Source organism: Oryzias latipes, chromosome 3, assembly GCF_002234675.1.
Source record: "Oryzias latipes chromosome 3, ASM223467v1".
In the NCBI taxonomy this organism is placed as follows: Eukaryota; Metazoa; Chordata; class Actinopteri; order Beloniformes; family Adrianichthyidae; genus Oryzias; species Oryzias latipes.
Window position 1 is genome coordinate 9848770 of NC_019861.2, and position 25466 is coordinate 9874235.

General features: G+C 38.4%; 2 protein-coding genes across 22 annotated transcripts in view; both read right to left on the reverse strand.

Moving 5' to 3' along the window:
• Positions 1 to 4670, reverse strand: part of madd (MAP kinase activating death domain) — a 65540-nt gene extending 60870 nt beyond the window's left edge. For 15 of the 21 annotated variants that reach the window (XM_023952614.1, XM_023952587.1, XM_023952615.1 and 12 more), the window contains exon 1: positions 4394 to 4669. The gene's annotated coding sequence lies outside the window, so the exon portion shown is untranslated. Of the gene's footprint in view, positions 1 to 4393 lie in introns of all 21 variants that reach the window. The other 6 variants (XM_023952586.1, XM_023952557.1, XM_023952588.1 and 3 more) reach the window with 2 other exon arrangements.
• Positions 4671 to 6762: 2092 nt separating this feature from the next.
• nr1h3 (nuclear receptor subfamily 1 group H member 3) lies at positions 6763 to 25118 on the reverse strand. Its single transcript, XM_023952638.1, has 11 exons — positions 24962 to 25118; positions 20662 to 20850; positions 18509 to 18591; positions 17994 to 18230; positions 15080 to 15346; positions 14797 to 15002; positions 14516 to 14695; positions 13320 to 13419; positions 13009 to 13122; positions 12804 to 12898; positions 6763 to 10801 (listed from the first exon to the last, which is right to left on the reverse strand). The coding sequence occupies exons 3-11, from the start codon at positions 18549 to 18551 to the stop codon at positions 10655 to 10657; spliced, it is 1389 nt and encodes a 462-aa protein (XP_023808406.1). The 5' UTR covers positions 18552 to 18591; positions 20662 to 20850; positions 24962 to 25118; the 3' UTR covers positions 6763 to 10654.
• Between the last annotated feature and the right edge of the window lie 348 nt (positions 25119 to 25466).

Genomic DNA, 25466 nt, shown 5'->3' on the forward strand with positions numbered 1-25466 from the left:
TAAAACTTATAAACTCCTTATGCGCAATTTGGTGATTCTTTACACACAGCACTACAAAACATATTTGTGCAACCAGTTGCACTTTTTGTAGATGTGGCTTTTTCTGGCAGAAATAACCACAAATAAAAAAAGATCTCAAGGATAAATGGGTATTAATATAATCTGAAGCGTGACTCTTCAGCAGCAAATCTTCATAAGAGCTGTCATTACCCACAGCGGCTTCAGCAGAACTCGTGTAAAACGCAGCTGTGTCCAGAGGACGTTAAGAGGGACTTTATCACAAAAGGCTCAGATGCATTATGGGGACAATTACTTCTAATAACTGCTTTGGAGTAGAGCAGCTATTCTGGGATCTATGTGAAATAGGCTAACCTTGGGGTTTCCGAATGTCAAAATAAGTCTAAATGTTAATCCTTTTATAGCCATCAAAGAAAATTCCTCAGAAGTCTCAGATAGCAGTATAAAGTACAAACATTCTTTAAAGTAGTGTTTATAATGCCTTTATTTTAGAACAAGCTTGTTCATACTTGACTAATAATCACGGAACCTGCTAGAGCATGCTTGCTTTAGAAAAATAACATGTATAAAAGAAAGTACTGTATATTGTACTTTTTAACATCTCGTAAAATTGTTCAAATGTGATAAAAATATCAGATATTTCAACTGGTAAAACTTTTATAGTAGGACAGACTAAAATAAATTCATGACACTGAACCATTTTTACAACTTGGTACCAAAAATAGCAAGAACACAGGAACTAAAATATCCGGAAGCTAAATCTTCCAGTTTCTTACTGAGAAAATAACTATTAAACATTTAAATCTTCTAATCTAAACCAGTTTATCTTACTAATAATCCAGAAATTGAATCTAAACACAAGACTAGAAATGGGAAAACCTTCTGATCTGAAGCCAAAATGACTGTTCTATGAAACAAAAGAGCTCTGTCAGAGCAATAACAAAGAAGACCAATATCATGTTTAGGTATGGATGAACAAACTGTTCCACCTCCACTCTTTCCATTGAAATAAGCTCATCTTTTTCGCCCACTTAAAAAAAAAATCTAACGAAACAGTTTAATCTTCGAAGAAAAGATAATGATTCAGTTTGCACAACAGATGCATCTCCTCAGAGTGAAGGGAAAAGCAGCAGGCATTGCTTATGTAAGGCTGCAGCAGAAACATATTATTCACATGCTCACAACATGGACAGCAGTTTTGTCCGTGATAGCGGTCGAAGACTTACCAACTGGGTTTAGCTTAGTATGAGCAGACAGGAAAGAGCGGAGTGAGTCCAAGAAGGTTTCATTTTTGACTTGTTATAGGCCTGCACAATACATCTCAAATTTAACGTTTTCCCAATACCAGCCTGTGCAAGACGCACATCGCAAAACACGGCGTAAACTGTGATAAATGCTTACTTTAAATGTTTACACACGTGCTAAAACAATCCCATGGCAGCTTCAAGTATGTAACGAATCAAAATGAGCCCTTTAAACCTTTGGCCAATTGGATGGGAAACGTTTATGTTCGATGCCCGCCTCCTATGTAGATGCATAATTTAAGTTATGTTGAGTTTTAAAGTGGTTGCAGTGAAATGGAAATGAAGCATTAGTTGTTTTGCCATTTGTGTCTGTGTTTAAATTTATGTCGCACATTGCAGGTTTTGCTCATATCTTGAAGCCCTACTTTGTTATTTGAAAAAAGATAACTGAGTTTTCATTCATTATTTAGTCCATTGTAAAAACACAAGGCGCCAATTTAAAGTTTAGACTGAAACTGGCAGCAAAAAACATCATAGCAGCATAATATTCATTAAAAATGAGGTTGCATGAAAATTCTAAAACAAAGTTGTTCCTCAGGTTTCTTTTGTAAAAATGTAAAAGAAAATGTGCATAGCAGGGAATTCTGTAAACTATTTTCTAATACAAAAAGAAGAGTTTGACAAAATACATTATTAAATTTGAAGATCTTTTAAGTCAAGGCTTTTGCCAAGGTGTATAGATTACCTTAAGTCATTGCTGAAACGCTGCATCTGCTAGATTTATTTGGAAAGACAGCAAAACAAACGGCAAACAGCCAAATCCAAAACATTTGGGTTATCCCCTCCCTTATTTCTCACCATAATAACCATGAAGACTTAAACCACAACTAAGAGACTTTGACTGAACAGCAGATGATGCTGGCCATCTGCTTCTATGTTATAATGCCGCGTTGATGCATTTTGTGCAGACTTTGAAAAACAAATCAAAACTTCATTCATTTTCAATGAGCTGCAGTTGCATTAAATTCACTTAGCAACACCAATTTACAAGAGGTCATCTCAGGGCAAGGACAAACAAGTAAATAAAAATAAAAAAATGAAATATTTCAACATGTTTGCAGTTTTATTTCAATCTGAAGTCATTTGAAGGCTGAAAAAGAAACAAAGCAGCAGCTGCCTTGTTCATTTTATTAAAAATAAAAGTGTGTCCATTAACAAATGTATTAGGGGTGTCAAATTATGACATTAATCGCAATTAGTTAATTACGAACAAATTACCTCGTTCTTTCTTCTTCTTTTAATTGCGTTAATCTCATTTTTCACCTACAACCATGTAAAAGATAATGTCCGACGAGGTTTCTGTTCTCATAACTAATGAATAAAGCGGAGGCCTGAACCGTCAGATGCAAAGCAAAGGACGATAGCTTCCGTAAAGTGCATTAATTTCTGATAATAGACTCCTTCTCAGCCATTATCCTGTTTATACCATGGACACTGACAAAAGACATAAAAATTCCATCATTTATTAGTACTTTAATCTTGTTATTTAATTTAGATTTAAATAAGTTTTCAAAAAAACAAAAAGGAATATTTGATAGGCGGTGTGCAGCTACAGAGCCTGCACCGAACTGGCTCTGCAGCATCGGAGGAAAGTGGTATACATGCTAAACATCATGATAAGTTAAACAAAGCGTTGTTTCTAAGGTTCCCTTCTATCCGCTTGTTTTTGTCCAGTCACAACAAAGAAAGTCAAAGACCAAAGTCTTAATAGGACATTTCCTCCAGTGTCGGCTCCTCTGGTGTCATCTTCTTATATTTTTTTCTCTCTTTTTCTTCAGAAGCATCACGGTATTCAAAATGATCATATTCACCAAACAGGTTCAAAAAATAAATACAATCATTCATGGCTATTTTATTGTATTGCTATTGTAATAAACTGTTGAATACACCTATCAACATCTGTGTTATGGTATTACCTAGAAGTCCATGGTTGAATGTTTTTGATTGCTACATAAGGTGTTCTTACTGGGGGGTTCAATTAGAACACTTTGGACCTGATTTATTTATTTATTTATTATGACATTGAAAAAAAAATCCCCCTTTGTGGTGTAAAAGTAAAGGTTAAACATCTGTTATGTTTTTTTTTATTAAAAGCTTCATAAATTCACCATTTACCTTGTTTTTCGACCTTTTACTGTGCCACAAAGCCAGAAGTTGAAAAGAAAATACCTCAAAATAAGGCTTTTCATGCCGATTATTAGGTTTGAAACAAACTAGATTGATTCACCAATAGCTCAAAAATATTAATCCCCTGACAGCCATACTCTTTATATTAAACTAAGGAACATTTTAGACTAAGTGGATTAATGGTACCATGATGTACTAGCACATGAAAATCTATTAGAATGAGGAAGGACGGGTTTTTTGTTGAAGTTCATGGCTGTCTACTGCATTCAATAACGTATTTTCTCTGTTTTTGTGCATTATTTTTGATTGACGTCCCAGTCATGTAAAGCATTTACAAATTCAGTAACAACCGTTTTTGTTCTTGAGGCCTGTCTGAAAGTGTGACAGGACAAAACGACCCACTAGACGTTCCTACTAGAGAATTTACAATGACCGAAAACAAAAAAGCAAACGCGTCGTCGTGCGCGTCGACTCCACAGCACAAGTCTCCTTGAATAACTGGATACGAAGTGTAGTATAACAATTTGCACGCGCTACCTCCAGATAATGAGGCAAGGGCATCTGCCAAAAACGGGATAAGGCAGTGTCAACGCCTCTAAAATCCAGACAAACGGCCATATGGCGTTTGGGTACAGCCACACTTTTTATATCTGTGTTGAGCCGTGAGCATATATATATGTCGTGCTCGGTGTTGATGTCAAAGAAGCATCCTCTCACCTTCTCTCTGCCAGACTTATGCTCTCCTACGTCACGGATGGATTAGCTAGCAAGCTAAGTAGCTAGGAGTAGCTTGGCTGATTTTACAGTTACCTTATTTAAGTCTAAAACGTCACATGGCATGCGGTTGTCACACGAGAAAGAAAAGGCGTTAAAATAAAATAAAAAAAGCATACACGAACAAGTTGAGTTTAAACCTTAAACACATTGCATAAGGACACTCCTACCTGCTTGCGTTAGCTTTAGCGGCTAACGTTCGCCGAGAAGCCAGCTGCCAAAGAAAGACGGCCTGAGTTCTAGTTGTCCTCTTCGGTGACAGAAGGGAGAGGCTGTCTTGTTGAATTGAATTTTAAATTTAAGTTACTGTTGAGCATTTGGCTGTTCTGACGGAGGGGGAAACGACGGGGCGTACTAGTTAGTCTGACTAGCTCGGAGCAACGTAAAATGATGCGGGATGTGCGCCGCCTACTACTGCACGGAGAGCAAGTGGTTCGGTCAGTTACAACCAACCTGCCTTCACAACATCCTCCTCCTCTTCCTCCTCCTCCTCCTCCTCTCCTCCTTCCTTCTCATCGTGAGTCTGTGGGGAGTTCCGCATACTGAGAAACTGATCGACCGAAAAGATGAACAATTAAACTAGACTAAAACTGTCTGTTTTTCCTCTTTGCTTCAATAATGGGTTCGGTTTTTTCTACTGTTTAAATTAGCAACCGATCCTGTAACAAGTTAAAAATACAAGTAAAAAACTTTTTAATTAATTAATTTTTTCATTATTATTATTATTCTTAAACAAAAATAGTCAAAGAAATGAACGAAATGAAAAAATGAAACAAAAGAATCAATGCAAAATCATAAGTCATAAGAAAAAAAGTTATTTTAATTGGAAAAATACATGCTTTTTAAAGAATTAATTTAATGTAACATTATAACATATAGCACATTTATGAACTAAAAAAGTAAAACAGATTCAGCAACATTCTTGAGAAGTCCTTCCGACATTTGTCAGAATTTTCTGCAAGATATCTTTTACAGGTAAAGTTTGATTGTATTGTTGAAACATTTTAAAAGCTAAATGTGACATTAAAGCACAGATTCTTTTTTTTTTTTAATTATCTTTTATTCTTGGCTGTGGATTCTGGCTATGCCTCTGGCTCGTCTCGCGCCCCCGGCAGTCCCCCCAACTCTGTCTGGATGAAGCTCATCTGCTGGACTTTAAACTTGTAGTTGTAGAGTTAGATAAGTTCATTCTTCTCTATGAGTTCTGGTACATCCCCTGTCCGTCCTGGGGGAGGATCCCTCCTTCATGTGGACACCCCTGAGGTTTCTTCATTTTTTCCGGAATCCGTTTTTTTTAGGAGTTTTTCCTTACCATGAGGTAAATGATCCTTTTTATTTTATGTTTTACTTTTTAAATTACTGTTTCCATTGAGACAACTGCTGTTGGGAATTTGGGCTATACAAATAAAATTAAATTGAATAGATTATTCTTAGGATTCCAGACGTACCTTAACATGATGGCAGCTTTTAAATTTGGTGTGCTCCTTGTATGATGACGATAAAGCATTGTATTCTATTCTATTCCATTCTTCTTTCAAAAAGCATTACCTTTTGCTTGTCAATTACAACTTGTTGAAGCATACATTTATAGCTTTTTTCTTATATATTTGTTTATTTATTTCTTCTTTTATGTTGTTGCCAATATTCTGCTGTGTAATCTTAATCTCATGTTAAATTTAACTAAAAATGCATGTGACCTGTTTTAGACGGGAAACATTTCTATCATTCAGTGGTCAGGAAAGGTCAAATCAGAAAAATATAGAGGATGTCTGTTTAGTAAAAACCTCTTTAATTATCATTTAGTAAAAGACATGAAACAGATCATTTATGGAAAACAAAAATCCAAACTCATTGATTTGTGTGTTCTTTGCGTGGTTTATTAGAACTTTTTCTGTGGTTTTAACAGAGTTCATTTGTGCAACATTTGTTAAAATTTAATGTGAAAGACCACAACTTTACACAGTTTTTCCACGTATATTCATGTATGACCAATTTTCATCAGTGCAATATTTGCAAAATGTAGGTTGTGGCTGTACACCCTACTGTAAAAAGGTTTTCTGGAATTGTGTAATATTCTTTTCTTATCATGTATCAATAATCCCTTCTTCTGTTACTTAATAGATAATCTGCACTTGGGCTGATAAAGTATCAATGACAATGAACAGATATTAAGAACTGGATTATGGCAATCATGTAAAAAAAGGATATCTAAAGGATTCAGTATGGTGTGTGCAGTATATATCAGTGCAAAGATGTCTATTAATAGTTAGGAGATACCATATTATAAAGAGGACACCATCCTCTTATTTTTGTTTATTTATTTTACAATCAATGTATGACTTAATATTTTAACTAGGTTTGATGTGCCTAGCTTTTTTATTTTTGTCTTTTTTTTCCTTTATTGTTAGAAATAAACCAATAAAGCAAAACCAAGTTGAGTCAAAATGAGACGTTTTTAAAGTTTGAATCCTGTCTTAACTGTATTTTCTTCTGTCTGAGGACCACGTGTGAAACACATAAAGAAGTCAACCCAAACATATCAGCATTACAGCAGTTTTAATTTATACTGTACATACAAAAACAAGTTCTTCAGAGGTTACAAGTATTAAAATAGTCTTGAATCTCTATTTATATATCAATGTTTACAGCATCACCCATCAAAGACATGAGATCAGAAGTCACAATTACAGTATATACAGTACAATTACCTTTGAAACCTACAGAATTAACACAAACCTTTAAGAGTCAATGACAGATTTGTCTTTTTTGCTGTTAGTCATAAAGCACATTTACACTTTCAGATCTACTGTTTTTCTTTTGTCAGTGGAAATCAGATGAAACCAGGGTGAATAATTCACTCTCAAAGTCTCGAATAGAAGTTAACTGGTTAGTGTTTGGCCAGTAACCTTGCCAAAAAACAAACAAAAAACCAACAACCAAAAAGCAAACCCCACATTCTCCTTAAGAGGGGATACAAAAATTAAACTCTGAAAACAAATTAAGAGAATACATGTAGAAAAATCACAATTTTAGAATGGCATTGTTAATCTAATTTTTCCACCAAAATAAAAGTATTAACGTGTTACGTCAAGGACAAACGCATGTTAAACTTAAGTTTACGAAGAAAGGCAAGAGGTTCAGTGCGGCCTATGTAGAACATGACATGATGCAGCTGATTTATCAGTGTTGATGCGTCCGTTTTGAACCTTTCTATGCAAAATTCACTTCTATGGTTTTCAAGCAGTTTTTGAATTAGCAATGCAACAAACTGAAGCAGCAGCTGTGATGTTGAACTACAGCGACTGCCTCCAGTGGTGAGGAAATACTGCATTGTTGTCTGTGCTGAAGGTGCTTTAAGGAAAAACAAGAAGAAATTTTATATATAAAAAAGAAATAAAAAAAGAGAAATATTGTTGGATTACTCTGCAGCCTAAAGTAGACCATTAATGAATGGTTGTGAAAGGAGCTCAGTGGGTTTCTCCCACATCCACTCTTCATGTCTGTAAGGTGCATGTTAAAAAACAAAGAATTTAATGAGTGCTCACACAGCTACAGAGAAAAACAGGAAGATTAAACCAAAGTGAAAAAGTCAATTATGTACAATTAGATGGTCATGATGAAATGGCCCAAGTTCTAGACATCATGAATTGGTTAAAAAGTACATAACACCCCGTGACATGCAGGTAGAAAAGAAAATATCACTCTAGTTTGTGCTCAGGTCACAACTAAAGTCATATTAAAAAAATAATCAGGATTAAAGACAAATATTTTTGTGCCTGTGTTATCGGTTAAAGGTATCTGAATTCGTTGAAAAGCTGAAACATTTACCCCTGATACTGAAGTTAAATAGTTTTAAAATATATATTATTAACATTAAATTGTTTCAAGTATGTCAAAACTAAAATAATTCTTGACAATTGTAAAAACAAAAATCTATGCTTTACCCAGAAATGGAGCCAAACCATTAAGCTATCCTGACTTCATACTGAGTCTTCTGCTCTCTATAAGAATACTTTTTTTTAACCATTCAAAGCTGCTAATCATCCTTCTTCAACTAATAAACAGATTTTTTTATTTTTTTGGCCAGTTAAAAATAATTTGCAGTAAAGTGTTCCATTTCATTCATAATAAATTATGTTTGTGAGGCACAATTAAGTCACAGAGAAATGGATAAAGGATTCATTTCTTTCATTTTCTGTGTGAATCCAGGTAAAGAAAATGTTTTTCATTTTTAAGGAGGGATCTCACGTAGAGTTTGACTGATGGTGATTTGTTCATCTCATTATGAAGTGTTAAAAATACATTTCGTAGCACCTACTTCCCTGTATCAGTGCACTGAAGTGGTTTATTCACATCTGGGTTTGAAAAATAGGGTTTCATTATTGTATGCATTCACGTGCAATTATAAACTCTTGCAAATTTTTTTCCTGTTCGTTTCTTGCGTAAAGATAAATACACAGCATACATGAAAAAGAGGAATAGGTAAATATAAACTCACCCAAAAAAAGGTCCCTTGTGTATTTAAGAGAAAGACTAAATCATATAATAGCAGGTTAGGGAGTTGCTTTTGTTTACCTCTCACGATTGCACCGACAGTGGGACTCACTTTTCTCACCTAACAGAGCTGGATTGGCTGTTTTGAAGACCCACTCCGACAAAAGTCGTCATTTTTGGTATTTTTAACATGTTTTTCTGTTTTCAGAGTTTTTCTGATGATGGAGGACATATACATATAAAGAAAATAAAGCTTAAAATGGCATTTCTAAGTATTTCTTTATTCGAATCAGCGTGATTCAGGAGCAGATGAAAAAAAAGCAGTTAGAAAAAACTTGTGGTTGTAATGTAGAAACGACTATGGGCGAGCCACGAGCCTTATTGGCTCACGTGAGCTGGCATTTAGCTTGAAACTGTACGGCTGGATAGCTCCAATATTTCTCGCCATATTTGTTGGACAAGTCAAGTTAGGTTGAGGGTGTGAGGAGCAGTAAGCTAGTGGGAGAGAGTGTAAACAGATGGATGATGGGAAGGGGAGCAGGCTTACTCTACACCAACAGGCCCGTCCACAACTCAGAGGTGAATTTTGAATGAACTCCTGCCGCTCTGCAGAAACTATTTCCCAGAAAATTACACCGTTTTTTTTCCAGTTTTGGTCGAAAACGGCATAAAAGACCACTAAGAAGACTTGAACTCGATCAAAAGATGATCGGAGTGGGACTTGAAAACACAATCTGAAATTACCGCAGTTTTCTTTGGGCATTTCTGATGAACAAACAGTGTAGTTTTAATTAAAAAAAAAAAAAAACTACCCACAGAAAACTGAATTTAACACAATAAATAAATATGAACATGCTTAAGTAGCATTAAGAGTTGTTTGCTTGAGTTTCAGTTTTTCACTCTCATCCACAATATTACATTGCGGCTGTAACTAAACTGCTGTTTTTCAAGCAGTACATTTTACATGTACTGCTGTTCTGCAATTAAGATGTGTTTTTTTTGTAAGTTAGGAGCCTTTCCAAGAGGCTTAAACTACCCGCAGCTTTAGAATGGGAAACATTATCTTTTCTAAAAATAAACACTCCGGATCTTTACGAATATGAACTTTCCTAAACAGATTTAGTGACTTAAAAGCATTTATTCATGCGGAGCATGAATAATAAAAAGAAAAAGAACACTTTAAAAACGGCAAAGCTTTATATATCTACTGCATCAATGAGTAATCCAACATGCTGGTGTCGAGGCTTCGGTCCATCTCATCCACCAGGAGATGGATGAAGAACACACATTCATTCATTCATTCTTTCTGCTTTGTGGAACTTATGAGGAATTTAGAATATTGATATAAGTAGTCGTTTGGTTTTTTCTTTTCTTTTGTGGTGTATTTGTAAAACCTTGATAAGCAATCACGAAAAAAATTATTTTAAAGTCAAAGTGGGATGCTCTGAAGATCCAACTTTTGACTCTAATTCCAAGAACTCAGCAGCTGCACAGCTTTCTTGCCACCAAAGCCAGCAGCAGGTAAAAGTCCACTTGAATTATTCAGAATCCTCCTCCTGCAGTAACCGATCCTTTGTGGTCGAGGTGACTCCCTAACGCTGTTCGTGACAGTCTTAGCTCAGTGATTTCGGATTTTAATTGTGGGAGGAAGGGTACAGACCAGTTTGTGAGGAATTTCAAACTCAGAGAGAGCAGCAGCGGAAAAGCCGGATGATCACATTTTCTTCAGTTTATCCCAAACATAAAGTTTTGTGAGGAATCTCTCAGAGATCCAGGAGGTAAAGATGCTCTTCTCCTTCACAAAAGAATGAAAAAAATTAAAAATAAACCTCAAATCAATGACCGACCCTCAACAAGAATGAGTCAGTAGTGCGGTGGCTGGGTGGGATGTCCATGTCAGCGTTCATAAAGTTCAAAGGAGGCCAACTGATCTGCAGTCACTCATTGACGTCCCAGATTTCCGACAGCAGTGGGGGAAGCTTCTTGTCCTGAAGGCGAAGGGCGAAAACCTGCTCCGAGTGAACGCTACTTAATGTGCGAAGGCTCACCAGTTTCATTAGCATACGGGGAAACATCAAGTGATCCTGAAAAAAGAAAAACCCGGAAACAAAATTTATGATGATCATCACGTCGGTATGATGGGAAACGTTTCAACAAAAGTGCAAAGAATAAATGATCCGATTTCCTGCCCAGATATCTCCAAAGATTCAGAAGAAAAAGGAATGCAGGATTACAATAACTGTTTTATGCTGCTTTTTAAAGCAGATAATACTTTTGGAGAGGGACTTTAGTCTGATTCCAGGAATCTAACTACTCAACATAAAGTATCTGCATATTTACAGTTTCTGAAACCCCTCAAGTGTAAAAGAAAGATTTCAAATGACCTCAGTGGGTTTAAAGTAGGAACGTCCTAATCTGATCACTTGATGGGAAATCTGGCTCAATCGTGTGGTTTCAGACTTGATCAGATTCAGATGTTGCATCCCGATCAAGGATCCGATATGTATGTCATTCTCATTATGATCAGTGCTGTATATTTCAAGCGTATTATTACAGATCGACCCTCATGCGTATCATGAACGGATCTCGACCTTTTACTGCGGTAAAACAAAGGAAAATGCGGCACTAGTTTCAGCAGGAGGCGCACAAAAACAATCCCATAAAGTTAGCATGATGTTCACAGATTCAGCCTTCCGGGCTCAAAAATCCTTTTAGTGAACGTTTAAAACTGACAGTAAGTCTCTTTATCGCTTTGTCTTAATGCAAACAGCGTCATTTCCTATGGAAGCACATCTGTCTCATTTGTTTAAAATAAGTCAATAACGGAAATGCTTTTTCACTTTTGTCCCCCCCTCTCCTGATCTGGCTGGTCGGGCTGGGGAGGACCTGGTTCCCCAAATGACCACATGGCTCGCTTTGGCAACGTGCATGTAGCTCCACCTACACGTGCAAACCGTCACACTGCTCCCTGTCTGCTTCATCCCTCCTCCAGATACCTGCCGCTCAGCTTAGTGTCAGAATTTCCCCCTTGGATCTGCCTTTCTGCAGATCTATCATAAATATTACGAAGCTTAAAATCATAACCTTCTCAAATTAGTAACTTGGCACTTGTATCCCCTTACTCTCTACCCCCCTCTCTCTCTTTTTTTATCCGCCCCCCTTTTTCACATTTTTCCCTCTCTCTTCCCTCTGTTTAAAAAATAAGAAAATATATATTTAAAACATAAAATGTAACAGATAAATAGAAAAAAAAGTTTAAAAAAAACACAACAAAAAGGGGTTTATACAAATATACACCCTGGTTTTTCAGAAGACACATAACCAAAGTAAACCCTGTCCAGCACAAAAGGCTGGTTGCTCAGTTGTTGGACAGAATAAGTTAGAAAAAAAGAAGAAGAAAAAGCCATTTGGCAGATTGATTTTTCATTTTAGTTTTGAGTCAACCTTTCGGCTGTATTGTGAAAATGATAAAGCATTTCCGATATTGACTTCTATTTTGAAATATGAGTCAACTATGCTTCCATAATTTCCTAAGGCATTTTTTTTCCAATGAGAATTAAATGGAGAGACAGCAGTGGGACAGCTGCTAAGGGACCGTCACTAAAGGGAAAGCTCCGGGAAAAGGTGGTCAAGAAATCCCGAATCTCTGAAAAGCAACCAAAAGTAATAAATGCTTCCACTGATATGATCCAGTCATGAAAACTCATCATCATATTCATGCTACAGCAACAATCTAAAAAGTAAGTTATTAATTTTGAATGCAAATATAAATTATATCTGACCAAAAATATTCCATAGCTCTGAAGATACAAAAGTTAGTCACATGACTAATCATCACCCATTTTTACTAGTTAATACTTAACTATTTTTTCTAGCTGATAGTTAAACTATTTTGCTTGATTATTCAAGCTACTTCACAGAAGTGCTGTGTTTAGGAGTTAAATGATAAAAGAAGGTTAATAAACTAAAATTCTGGGACAATCTGAGTCGGCAGATTCTAAACATCTAATGACTCGGAGTGGGACATCTCAACCAATCAAAACAATTCTGCTTATTATGACAGCAGCAGTAGATGTGGATACTTGCATTTTGTCTCTTTATCATAATGTAAGAGCGCAGGGCGTCCACGTACGGCTGCTGCAGTCTCTCCACCAGGTCGTGGTCCTGCACATTCGGCCGGTCTGATCAACAAAACGAGCACAAAGGTTACGGCAGACGTTTGGCAGGACGCGTTACTCCATCCAGCCTGTGCTTCCATTTCAGTCAAACTACAGAGAAATGAGATGCAAACCTGCAGAAAAGATGTTGATGGCGATGAGTAGGGCATATTCGGCCTCATCCAGGTGCAGGTCGTTCATTCCTTTTGAAAACTCAAATATAGGATTTATGAACTCAAACTGAAGTCCTAGCAAAAAGAGAAAGCAAGAGAGAACCTTCTTTACTGAAAGGAATATGACGCAGCTCCAGAATGAGAGTTTCTGTTTCTTTAGGAAAAAAAATCAAATGACTTTCAAGAACAAATGTCTTGGAAACAAGGAAACAAACCAGTTTCACATGACACAACAAAGTTCACTGAACATATCAAAAATTCAGCAACTGCACCTGCTTTTGCAAAGTCCTCTTTATTATAACTAAAGTCCTTCAAAAATGTGATGCTCTCGATTGCAGGATTGTATCGCCGAGACGTTTCCAGCAGCATAATCTGAGGAAGACCAAGATATAACAGTGTGAAACACAGACACCAGACAAAAACACACAACTTTCACAGTTACTGAAAGCTTTTACTAGCTGCAAAGAAAAGAAGATTTTACCAACTCGTTCTGCATCATAGTAAATGATGGTAAATGGTGATTTGCACGCCATTTTCCGCCATTTTGGGAGTCAAGCACGCATTGTTTTGATACACAAGACGGGTAAAATCTGTGACTTTGGTGTAGAGAAATAGATCATGGTCCAAGAGCGTTGCTGTTGGTTATCACAACTACAGAAAAACTCCAAGTTCAAGCGTCTCTTTTTACGGACGCCTGAAAACGATGGATCGCCATGGTCAAACGGAAAGAGTGGCAGCCTGAGGACGCCAGCAGAATGAACATTTTGTGCGTGATATTCCTATGGTTACACATTTAATTTGTCTTCAAAGTGATACACATTTAGGGATGGGTTCTGTTTGGGTTTATCCAGTGACATCCGGTATTTTCTTTGTTTTTAAAGAAAAAAAACAAATTTTCCCCAAAAACATACAAATGTGAGGAAGCAGCACCACATGTTCCTGCAGAGCCTGAATGTTCCTGAGCTGTTTGATTCTCTGTCAGTCTTCGTCATCCTCACCCGAACCATGTGGATAAAATATAATTGCAACATTAAGCTGCTGATGCTTATTGACTTGTTGGTATATGAGTGTTTTTTTTGTATTTTGTCAATCTATAGGACTATATCATTATTATATGTAACCCAGTCCTTTGATGAGCACACTGCGACCTCTTCCTCGCGGCCTCGCTGCAGTAGGGGGAGGGGCTCCGTAAGAATTCTGATCTGTAGCAGACCTTTCAGCCCTTTATTTTGTCTGGCCGACAACACGGAAGGAACTGACAAAGGCAGACAGTCGAATTAACAACAAAAGATCGACACAACATCATCGGCTGTCGTTAGACCCCAACAATCTGACTCCCAAAATGGCGAGAGGGCGTTCAGGCAGGTGCTGTGATGTCACAGTCTTCATTAAATATTCACTTTACTAGTGTTGGTTGTAAAAAGACACAGCTAGTGACAGCTGTCACCACTGCAGATCAACAACAAACCTCTATAGTGGATGTCTTTAGCAGCGCGATCTGATCTTCTCTCGTGAGTTCCAGGAAACCGGGGAGCTGCTTCGCAAAATCCACAATCTCTTGAACTGACATGATGGCGAGCTCAGTGAAGTGGGCAAATCGCTGCTGGCGCACATCTCGGTTTTGGGGGTCCTGACTTTGTGGCCAAGGCTGCAATAATAATAAAAAAAGATAGGAGTTCATTTTTTGAACTGTCTGAAGGTAGGTGAGAGATTTCTGTTTTTAATGAATGTGTTCTGAGTTCCTTTTACCGTCACTTTTGGCCGATCCAGGAAAGACCTTTTGTTGCACTGCTTCTGCATGGCCACCAGCTTCTCAATCATCTCCTGCTGCTGGGGATCAAGCGTTGCTGCTTCCTGTGGAGGCGTGGGAGTGACCACAGTGGACGTGCGAGCCGTTTCCTCTTCCTGCTGCTTTTTCATCTTTTTCCGTCTGATTTGTTCTTCAGAAAGCACACCTAGAGGGCACGGTGGTTCACACACTTTTAACTAAAACTGAAACAAACAAGCAGCTCTATAATGCCTTGAAACTCACATTGCTCCAGCATGCCGGCCTCCCGGCACTTGCGCAGGCGGCACTGCTGGCACTTGCGGCGCATGTACATGTCCATTTCACAGCGGCCGTTGTTCTTGCAGGAGTACTGGGCGCTTTTGATGACGCTGCGGCGAAAGAAGCCCTTGCAGCCCTCGCAGCTCAACACGTTGTAGTGGAAACCAGAGGCTTTGTCCCCACAGACGCTGCACACCTCGTTTCCCAGCATCTTTGGAGCGGGGCCCTTCTTCCTCTTCACAGGCTGACCATCTACACATTCAGAAAGCAACAATAGACCTGCTTGAATAACTTCAGCTTAATTTAGCGCCCAGTGTTGACGCTCTTTGAATTATCGCAACTTTTTGATTGTAATGAAAAGAATTCCAACTGATTCTGAAGTGGGAAGCTTTACGATTGTTCAAAGAAGGCAAGTCATCTCCAGTGTTAAAGGGTTAAATGAAACAGATCTTTTTTTACCCCCACATATGCACTGCAGCCATGAAAGTTTTTAAATTGATGTAAATTCTGTTGATTCCTGCTATCAAATATTTTCATATGAAGTTGAATTGATGAGAAAGGACTGGGCTGCTTCCTTTCTGCAGACGATAAACAGGCAATAAACCTCCTATCTGAATTCATTTCAGCTGCAAAGTTAGACATTTGCATTTTCACAAGCTGCTTCGAATATCCGGAGAAAATTTCAGAACTACACAGAAGCATCCCAGCAGGAAATATGAATGCTGTGTTTTTGATTGGAAGTTGGTTGATAAAGCTGATCTTTAATACTGAAAACCCAGACAGTCCTTCTCAGCAGCTCCAAGTCTCTTTATCTGTGCTCAACTTTTCCCTTGCCGATTGTAAGGCAGGCTGTTGTTTCCATGAACACCGCCGGCAGAGAAATCTTTGCTTTCATTGCGTTAGCAGACAGCAGCAAAAATGCATAGAATATAAAAGTGCTGCAGTCTGACATGTGACTTCTGCATTGAATGCTTCTCTGCCTTTCCTGTTATATTCTGCTCCGGAGTGTCGTGAAAACGACAAAACAAAAACGACAACAAAAACGAACTTTGACTTTTGAAATTGTAACCTAAAATCCTAAATACTTTTTTGTGACATTAGGGGTTTTTAACCATGCAAGGCTCATATTTAGACTACAGTCACAAACCCAACAGGAAATCTGGCAGATGGTTTTGCGGCGGCCACCGAGGTTTTAAGAAAAGTTCAAATCAAACAGCAACCAGGTGATTTTTGGACACCGGTCAGTGGATGTCCGGGCTCATTTGGAGGTCGCACGGTGGCAGGAAGGACCAGCGTGATAATTGGCTGATATAAACCATCTGATGATTAGCCGATCTCATGGAAAACAACTGGTAAATTAGTTGATGCTCTGGGCCAGGGGTCGGTCACCTGTCCCGCTCAAAGAGCCATTTGGATCAGTTTCCCACAGAAATGAAAGCACAGCGATGCAGACTCCTTCCTATTTTTTTTTAAATCCAGTGAACCCAATAAATTTTATTAATTTAATGGATGACAACTATTTTTTATTAGAAAGCAGCTGTTAGTTTGTTGCGGGTCTGGAATCATAAGCAGTGAGTCTAAGCCCCGCCCCTCTACCTGTTCACATCCTCTGCAGCTCCTAGTTGTTTTCCCTCTGTGTGCAACCCCCCCCCCCCCCCCCCCCCCCCCCCCCCAGCGTTAAAGGCATCACAACATTCTTAGAACATGATGCACATTCTAGACTCTTCTTCTACTGCAAAAAAACAAATTCCATTACCCCCCCCCCCCCCCCCCAAATATCTCAATCTTCCTCTAAGTGGCAGCAAAACACAACAACAGCTTCTCTCCATTTGCAGAACTGTTGGACCCCATAGGTCCCTCATGAAGCCTCTGACCACCACTTTGATCGTCTGAAGAACAAAAACTACACCAGCTGACATGTGGAGGTCAAACACTTTCTCTCAGCTCTTCTGCTCTGACCCTGTCTGTTTAAAGTCCCACCCTGATTATCCTTTGATCTGTTGTAAAAGTGTTCCCACTGATCTTTCAATTATGATTAGGCTGTTTTTAACCAAAATTGAAAAAAAAAATCTGCAGCGTTTACAAGAACATAGTCTCTGCAGAGCGGCGGCAGCTCATTAGAAATTCACCTCTGAGTTGCGGCCTGGACACCCCCCCCCCCCTTTGCTGACAGCTCAGAGTGGGGGGGAGCTAGTGGCCCGCCCAGCGTATTTTCTACGTCACAAATACAATCTTTTCCAATCGTTGTCTTATTCACAACAATTTGAATAAAAAAGTTCTCAGAAATTGCAATTTTGAGGTAAATTTTCTTTATAAGGGTCCTCCATCCTCAGAAAAATGCCAGAGAACTTGTTAAAAACACCATTTTCATCAGAGGGGGTCTTTAAGGTACATTCCAGATGATGGAAAAATCCTCAGGAGTTGTGCATGGCTGCATGCAGACTATATTCTATCAGTAAATTGTCACTTTTTCCCTCTTTTGCTCTTTACAGACCCGCTTTACTAACGGAAAAAAAACACATATAAACACAGCTACTATATATAAAACCCCAACAGATGTCCGCAGCGTGCTGGATTGCATCATATCCCGCCTCAAATGTGGCTGACCCAGAACCCACTGCTGAGTGTCTCTATTTGTAAGAGAGCAGCAGATAAAAGGAGCCTCCTGCTGATCAGAGCACATGTGGATGAACAACTAAGTTCAGTCTGGACTGCGGCTACAGTTCCAAAATATGACCAGCCTGATGCTCATTTTTCAAAATTGTCATGGAAAATAACTGGCCTGCAGCTGCTGTCCAACCGGTCAGCTGCCTTTCTAAAGGGATGACTCATTTAGTGACATTTAGAAAAACAAAGGATTAACTCTTTATTCTCAGAGAACACCCCCACCCCCCCATACCTATGCTGACAGACGTGTCTCCTGCAGCTGGATCCAGCTTGATATCGTTTGGTTCCACCAGCAGGGCGCTGCTCATTTTAGACGGGCCGTTTCGAGCGGGAACGGGGAAGTCGTCCGGCTGGGGGAGCTCAGTCAGTGACTGGAGGTCATCGGGCTTCACGCTCATGCCGCCACTGCTCTCCTCAACCATGCAGTCCAGCTGCAGCTCAGACGTCCCATCAAACCCCTTTCTCTCCTCTGACGGAAGACCAGTCAATGAATTCAAAGCAGTCTGTAACATGGCGCATACTCCTGCTTTTATAAATCTATACCATTCACGCAAGCATTTTAAATGCAGCAAGAATACCGGGAAGATTTGAGAACAAGACATCCTGGTTAAGTCGTTTACAAAAAAGATTTTTAAATAATACATCCCAAAGGATGTATTACCTTTCAAAAACAGTAAAACGAGAAAGCAGCAAACTCCTACTTTACACTTTTATGTCAGTAGAAATGAAGAAAACAGTTCGTCTTACCATGACCAACATCTGGGATATCAGTCACAGACAGCGTGGACATCTTCTGCACAGCAGCTTGTCATTACGAAACCAACATGCACCTGTGCAATCAAATAAACAAGCAATCATTTACGACAGAGGATTGCATCACTTCCACAAGAAAAGGCTCACTGTTTTCCGCCTGAAGCTTCTCATCCAGCATTTCAATAAGAGCATTTTCTGCTTTCACAAAAAGGTGAGCACAGCAGAGCCCAGAAGATTTTTTTTTTTTTTAAAAGCAGAAACGAAAACCTGTCATGTGCTTTTTTTCAGGAACCTGACTCAGCAGATACAAAAGCATGATGCTCGGCTATTCTTAGTCAGTCTGCAGGAAACAATACACAATTTTGAAGCACGAGGGCTGAAGCAACAAACCCCAAACTCAAACTTTTCCAGATAAACTAATAACTGATAATAAACCTTTAGATGATGGATCATAAAGCAACACATCATATATTACTAGACAGCATAATACATATCAGATATGTAGACTGTTTATCTAAAGGTGATAAATAAAATTAAAAAAAATCAATATTGAAGCTAAACAGAGGACAGAAAAAGTCATTCAGTTGCTTAAAGCAGCAATAATCTGCCTGCCTGCTATCAGGTTTCCTTAAGCCTGACTTTTATTTGTCTATGTACTTAAGTACTAATGCAAATGCATTCTTTCTTACTTGCAGAGTAAAGACTGGATTTGCAACAATCAACGCTGTGGATTGGACACAAATGTTTTTTTTACTGCAGAATTCCTTAGTCAAATATTGGTTTTGTCATCTGAAAAGGGAACCAGCAACCCCTCCAGCACAAACCAGGTCTGACTCCAGGATTTATTTCCAGCTATGAAAATAAATGACCTGTTTTAACTTTCAAGTAGTCAGTTATGGTCATTTTGGAGCCAAAGTGGTTTGATGCATATTTGCATCAATGAGCAGATCAGCGCAAACATTATCAAAACATTTCATGGTTAAAAAAATAAAAATAAATAAATAATGTACAATAGTGTGGTGGAGTAATTTGGCATATATGTTGGCAAGAGTGTTCTTCTCATAGAGAAGCGCAATTTGAATAAATAATTCAGCTCTAAATGGAATATAAATGGCTGTTATGAACATAATTGTTGGTAAAAACAATGACAATCATTCCAGTAATGATAATGATATCAGGTGTGACGGTGATGATAGTGATGCAGCTGCAGTAATTACAGCCAGCTGTGTCACCACGTATGCTACGGTTTTGCATGAGTGTGATCATAATTAGGATAGTTATTAATAACAACAATACTGCTATTTTAGCATGTGTAAATCTATATAAATACCTATTTATTAGTAATGCCACAATTCTTGGTTAAAAGCAGAACCATGTGACCTTATTGAACCCAATGGAGGGAAAATGGAAAGGCTGCATCTTTACTGCATACCAGTACGTTTACATTGAAAGTGCTGAATTGAAGGATTTAGTGTTTATTGTCTTAATACTTTTTACTAGGCATAGTAAAAGCCAACTGATCATTTTTCTTTTCAATTTTATTTACTTACAAATGAAATGAGAATTTTTCTGAATTTTTTGCTGTTTATTATTATATCAAACCGAAACAAAACCGTGACCCAAAAATTGAGATTTAAACCAAATTGTGGGCATCCCTAGATTTAATCCTTTACTTGTATTGAATGCATATATAAATAATTGAATGCTGGTGTGTGATCTCCCTGTATAAATAAGTGAAAAGAACATTTTGATGCTAATAACTGTTGTCCTTCAATAAAGATAGAAGTTCTTTTGCTTTAATGTGTTTTTAGCTGCTTTTCAATGTAAATGTGTGGTAATCTTGGTTAATCTAGCTTGTGATGTTGAGTATTTGTGTTACATAATCATAAAAATACTGAACTAAATTAATTTCCGTTTAGCCAGAATTCCTCCTCTGACCTCCTTGTTGAATATCAGAGTTTGAAACATAACGGCTAAAAGTTTCAAAGTGAAACTTAACAACTGAACCTCTCCACAGCAGATGTGGAGTAGGTTGTGCCATGTGGTGCAGCAGAGCACTGCACTGACAACCTTCAGATCTGTGACAAACAGAGCCATGTCTGCGTCTCGCAGAGCAGGTGTGACAGGTGCAGCAGGGACTAACTCACCTGTGATGGTTTATGGCTTCTCCATTGTGCCTCAGTCTGTCGATGGCTCTGCCCCGCCGGACCAAACAAAGCCTTTTCTAATCAGCTTTCCAATCTGCTGGGACTCGATTTACAGACGTTTTCAAGGCTTGAAATCTTGAGTGTGAATATGACAGAAGTCCCCTCTTTATTTTTTTACTTTACAGCGCCCTACAGGAGATTGGAAAAAAAACAGGAGAGGGAGGGAGAGGCAGAGCCAGAAAGGTTACTGTTGGTCATTCCTGTGCTCCTCTTAGCCGCATTGTGGCAGCTTTGGCCTTTTAAACTTTGAGTAACTTTTGGTGAAAGCCAGTGGGAACCAATCAGGGAAAGCAGAGGCTGTCCTCAACTCCCCTCTCTTTTGCCAAATCATGAAAAGTTGAACTGCTTACAAAGCAAACCAAACATTTCTCAGAGTCCCAAGAATCATTCTAAAATAACGTTACAGAAGAAACCTACAACAGGCAGACACGAGAGCATTTTGCCTCCAAACAAACTAAAACAAAAACTAAAAAAAACAACAAAATCACTCAAAAGTTGATTAAAAACAAACCCTAAAAGGTTTTTCGAGTGTGGTTACAAATCAGGAAGTGGGAGAAACGGACAACTCTCACTCTTCAAGTTGTAAAACCTCTGAGCTTCGTGGGTGACCCCCGCGGTCAACCCCACCCTGATCTCACTGTTAGAGTCCAATGTTCCCTGTTTTTATCAGTCAGTCACCTTTGTCCATGAGCCTGTTTTCACTGGCTGCTGGGAATGGAAGTGCTAACAAAAATCCATACTTTCTTTTTCTTCACCAGACTCTGACTAGTTATGTAATTTTTGTACCTTTTAGCATGCACATGACAGCGCCACTAAACACTCATATGCGGTTGTTTTAGAGAGCAGATTAAACCGCAAGTCCTGAAACTCAAACTAAAAATGAAAGACCCAGTCCAATGGAGATGGGGTTTTTGGTGTTCTTAACATGTTCTTGTGGAATTTCTCAGATAATAATATAAAGAAAATTAAGCTAAAAAAAGCATTTCTGAGTATTTCATTATTCAAATTGTTGTGAATCAGGAGCAGATGAAAAAAATGCAGTTTTCCTCCACTTGTAGACGACTACATCCATGCACGTCTTTGTTTTCCTCATCTGAGCTGACATCTAAGTTAAGACTGGACATCTGAATAGCTCCAATATTGCACATCTATGTTTGTTGCACCGCTAATGTTGGGTTGGAGTTGTGACAGGCTGTAAGCTAGTGTGGGAGTGTGTAAACAGGGAGCTCTCAGAAAAAAAAGGAGGGGCAGCGCAAACCGTCCTGCCTGAGATTCAAGCTAGCGTACATTCACGCCGCCCTCAGCACCGCGCCTTCCAGCGCCTACATCCAGTGACAAGTCTATGTAAACACACATTTCCACCTCTGTATCCAAAGCTTTTCTATGAAAAAACATGCAGACTTTGAACACACGTTGAATATTAAACCAGGTCAAACTTTGACCAATCAGGGATTCGGATTTGGTAGTGATGTGTGGATGACGCCCCTTTAAATCACCCAAGTACCAACTGTTTGAAAATTGATCATGGAGGAGAAATGATTAATTACGGTTCGTGTCCGGCTGGATTTTTATGACACAGAGTCATTCATTTATCGGAATAGAGCTGTCAAAGAAAAAGCCTGGAGCAAAATTAGTGAGATTTGCACAAATTTAACATTTGACACCAAGCCTCTTCCAACAGTAGGTGGTGGACATGCGCTAGTAACCAGTAGGAAATGAAAACGACGATGAAGACCCTCCATGCTAGTCCTGTGTGAGCACCATGGCATAAATGCCCATTCAGGAACTATGTCCTAGAAAACAACAGTTGTTTGGATTTGGGCAAAAAAACGGCATCATCGTAATTAAAAGACCACTGGGAACACTTTCACAGTGGATCAAAGGATGATCGCAGTGGGACTTTAAAAGATACAATATTCTCCTTCACATCTGCTTGAACCCTCAGTCTGCCCTCCAATAAACATCTCTGTATTCTTTCTGTTGATCAGTCACAATTAATTTCATCAGCTTCTCATTTCAGGTTTCTGTAATTCTGTGTTGTCTGATGTTTTGTAACAGCTCAAAAGAAGCGTTTTCTTTTTTTTTTTTTTAATCCAGTGACAGTCAAGCATCAAGTTAAATAGCTGTCAGCATAAAATGAATGGGAAATGTTGCTCTCTGCGAGTCGCAGAGCTACAACGGATGCAACTCCAACCAGTCAAGCAAAAACAAAAAGGCCATTCAGCAGCAGCTTGGTGTGAAAGTAAGAACTCAGTCATTTCAGGCATCGCAGCTTCCACCTTCAGAGGAATTTTCCCAGCAGGTCACACACGGGAAGCAGAAGTGCTCTATTCTGAATCTGCAGATCCACTTTTTAAGGCTAAAGAAATATTCCGAGAATAGCCCTGGGTGGGGTGGTGCTGACCATAAGACATCACCTCTGCACACACCAAAAATCACAACACGTAACGTAAAAAGTAAAAAAAAAAAAAAGCATACAACCAGCAATTTGATGAAAAACTTTAGTTAAAAATTTGCAAAACACGTGAAAATGATGCAAAAAGGGCGCCGTCTTAAAAAATGCTGAGTAACCCTCCCACCTTATACTGTATGCAGAAAGTCCTCTCTAAAAGAACTGCTGTTTTTTGGATGTTTTCCAATGCATGCAAGGACTTTTGTAAAGGTTGCTAAAGGACGAGCTCTCTGTATGAAATATATATGGCCATTTTTCAAATCTTAAAAACTCACATAAGCAAATCCTATTTTTTTTATTAATAAACGCCCTAGAAGCTCTCTGCAAATTGTCTGGATGCAAAATTTAAACCATCACATCCTGCAAAACGATTTTAATGAAGTCACTAAAAATGAATCCATAAATGGCAGCTGTTCTGAAAGAACATATTCAGCAACAATGCTGTATTAAAGGGCTGGCATGTTAATGCAGCCTCTTTGGGACATCACAGACTCAAGAAGGGGGTCTCCATCTCTGTTCACTTTACCTGGATCTCCAGCATTCCCTGACATCCAGAAGGTTTAGACTGAGTTGAGTGAAAGTCTCATTAGTTGTCGCTCATCTAGTTGTGTGAAATGTATTCTCTGCATTTGACCCATCCCCTGGGGGAGCGGAAAGCTGCAGACACGAACCATTTAACCCCCAAATCCACCCCTTTAGTGCCAAGTGTCAAGCAGGGCGGAACCTGGTCTCATTTTTAGTTCTGGTATGACTCGACCATGGATTTCAGCTCACAACCTACCAGTCTCAGGGCAGACACTCTACCTCAAGCCCACCGAGTTGGTCATCAAGCCCAAAACATTTAAAAAAAACACTTTAAAGCTTTTCTGGGAATGATTTGGAAGCTGTCACTTCAAATTAACACACAGATTGATACAGCTACATAGCAATGATACTGCTGAGTATTGTATTACCATTGAGTTTAAAAGTCCAATTTTAGACGATCATATTTGCTTATAAACTTATTTATTCAATTAACATGTTTTCCAAATATTGTCCAGATTTAGGTTTAGTATTTGTATCCTCCTGACTACCAGAGAAAAAAATGTTGCCCAGTCAAAATGTTATAATTAAATACACAAAAACTACAATTCCCAAAAGCATGGTAGCCAGAAAAACAGGAGGAAAACTAACAAAGAGAGAATAAGTATTTAATGTAATAAAAGGTACGATCTCCTTTTTATTTACAGTGAGAGCCCACACTTTTGAAGTATTTGTGATTTTTTACCTCAATCAATCATGTTAGCATTGAACATTAGCTAACAAACTTTCTAACTTCTGACAAACTGAACTAGTTAATTACAAGAGTTCGACTGTTACTAACGAGTACTAACTTATACCAATAATTACTACCTCAATGTTTAGTTGAAACAGTAACTAGTTGCAGTTACATTCAAAGCATTTGTGACCACAGGCTTAGCTGATGCTAGCCAAATAACTTGAATGTTTACATTTGACGTAAAACACAAACTACGGGGTAATAAATGTCTTTGTAATTTATATAAAAACAGCATTTAGTTAAGGAACTATTTTCTTTAAGCGGCTTTTAAAAATTAATAATTTCATCAGTAAAAACTTCACTGAAATATAAACAAGGATATGGTGATATTAGCTTCCGGAGGCCATTATTAGCGCTAGCATAACACAGAAACTCCCCGTTAACAAGTTCAGCTTGGAATGAGCTCAGCCATAGCCACAAACAATACAAATCCTAAAAATATGTTCGGCACAAAAAACGTAGTTTTTTACTTGTGAATGACTCGACGGCTTCGTGACTGCTTATCAGAGAGTTGGGGTAAACTGCTGTCCCTCGATACGTGGTTCCTCAAAGCGGCTTTGACAACACCAGCTAGCATAATAGCTCGCTGCTACTCAGCTTGGTTTCATCATGTGATACAGACAGTGGAACAGCAAGTCGCTCTGGCACTTCTAGTGGCAGGTTTACTAACCACAGCTCTTTAAAAAAAAAAAAACTTTATTAACACCGATGCTAAAGAATCCATCAATCACACTACTGGCCTCTAGTGGCGCTTCTGGATGGATTTTAACTGCTTTTTAAAAGAATAACTGTCTATACAGCTTTTGCTTCTTCTTTTTTTTTATTTGTAATGGCTTTTGGGAATTATTTTAATATCCCCAAAAAGGGTTAAATTGGATTTGTAAACAGTTTTTCGAAAATAAATTGAAATTAAAAATACTTTGTCTTCTTTACAATGTTAATTTAAAAAAAAGGAGCAAAAAAAATTAAAAAGGA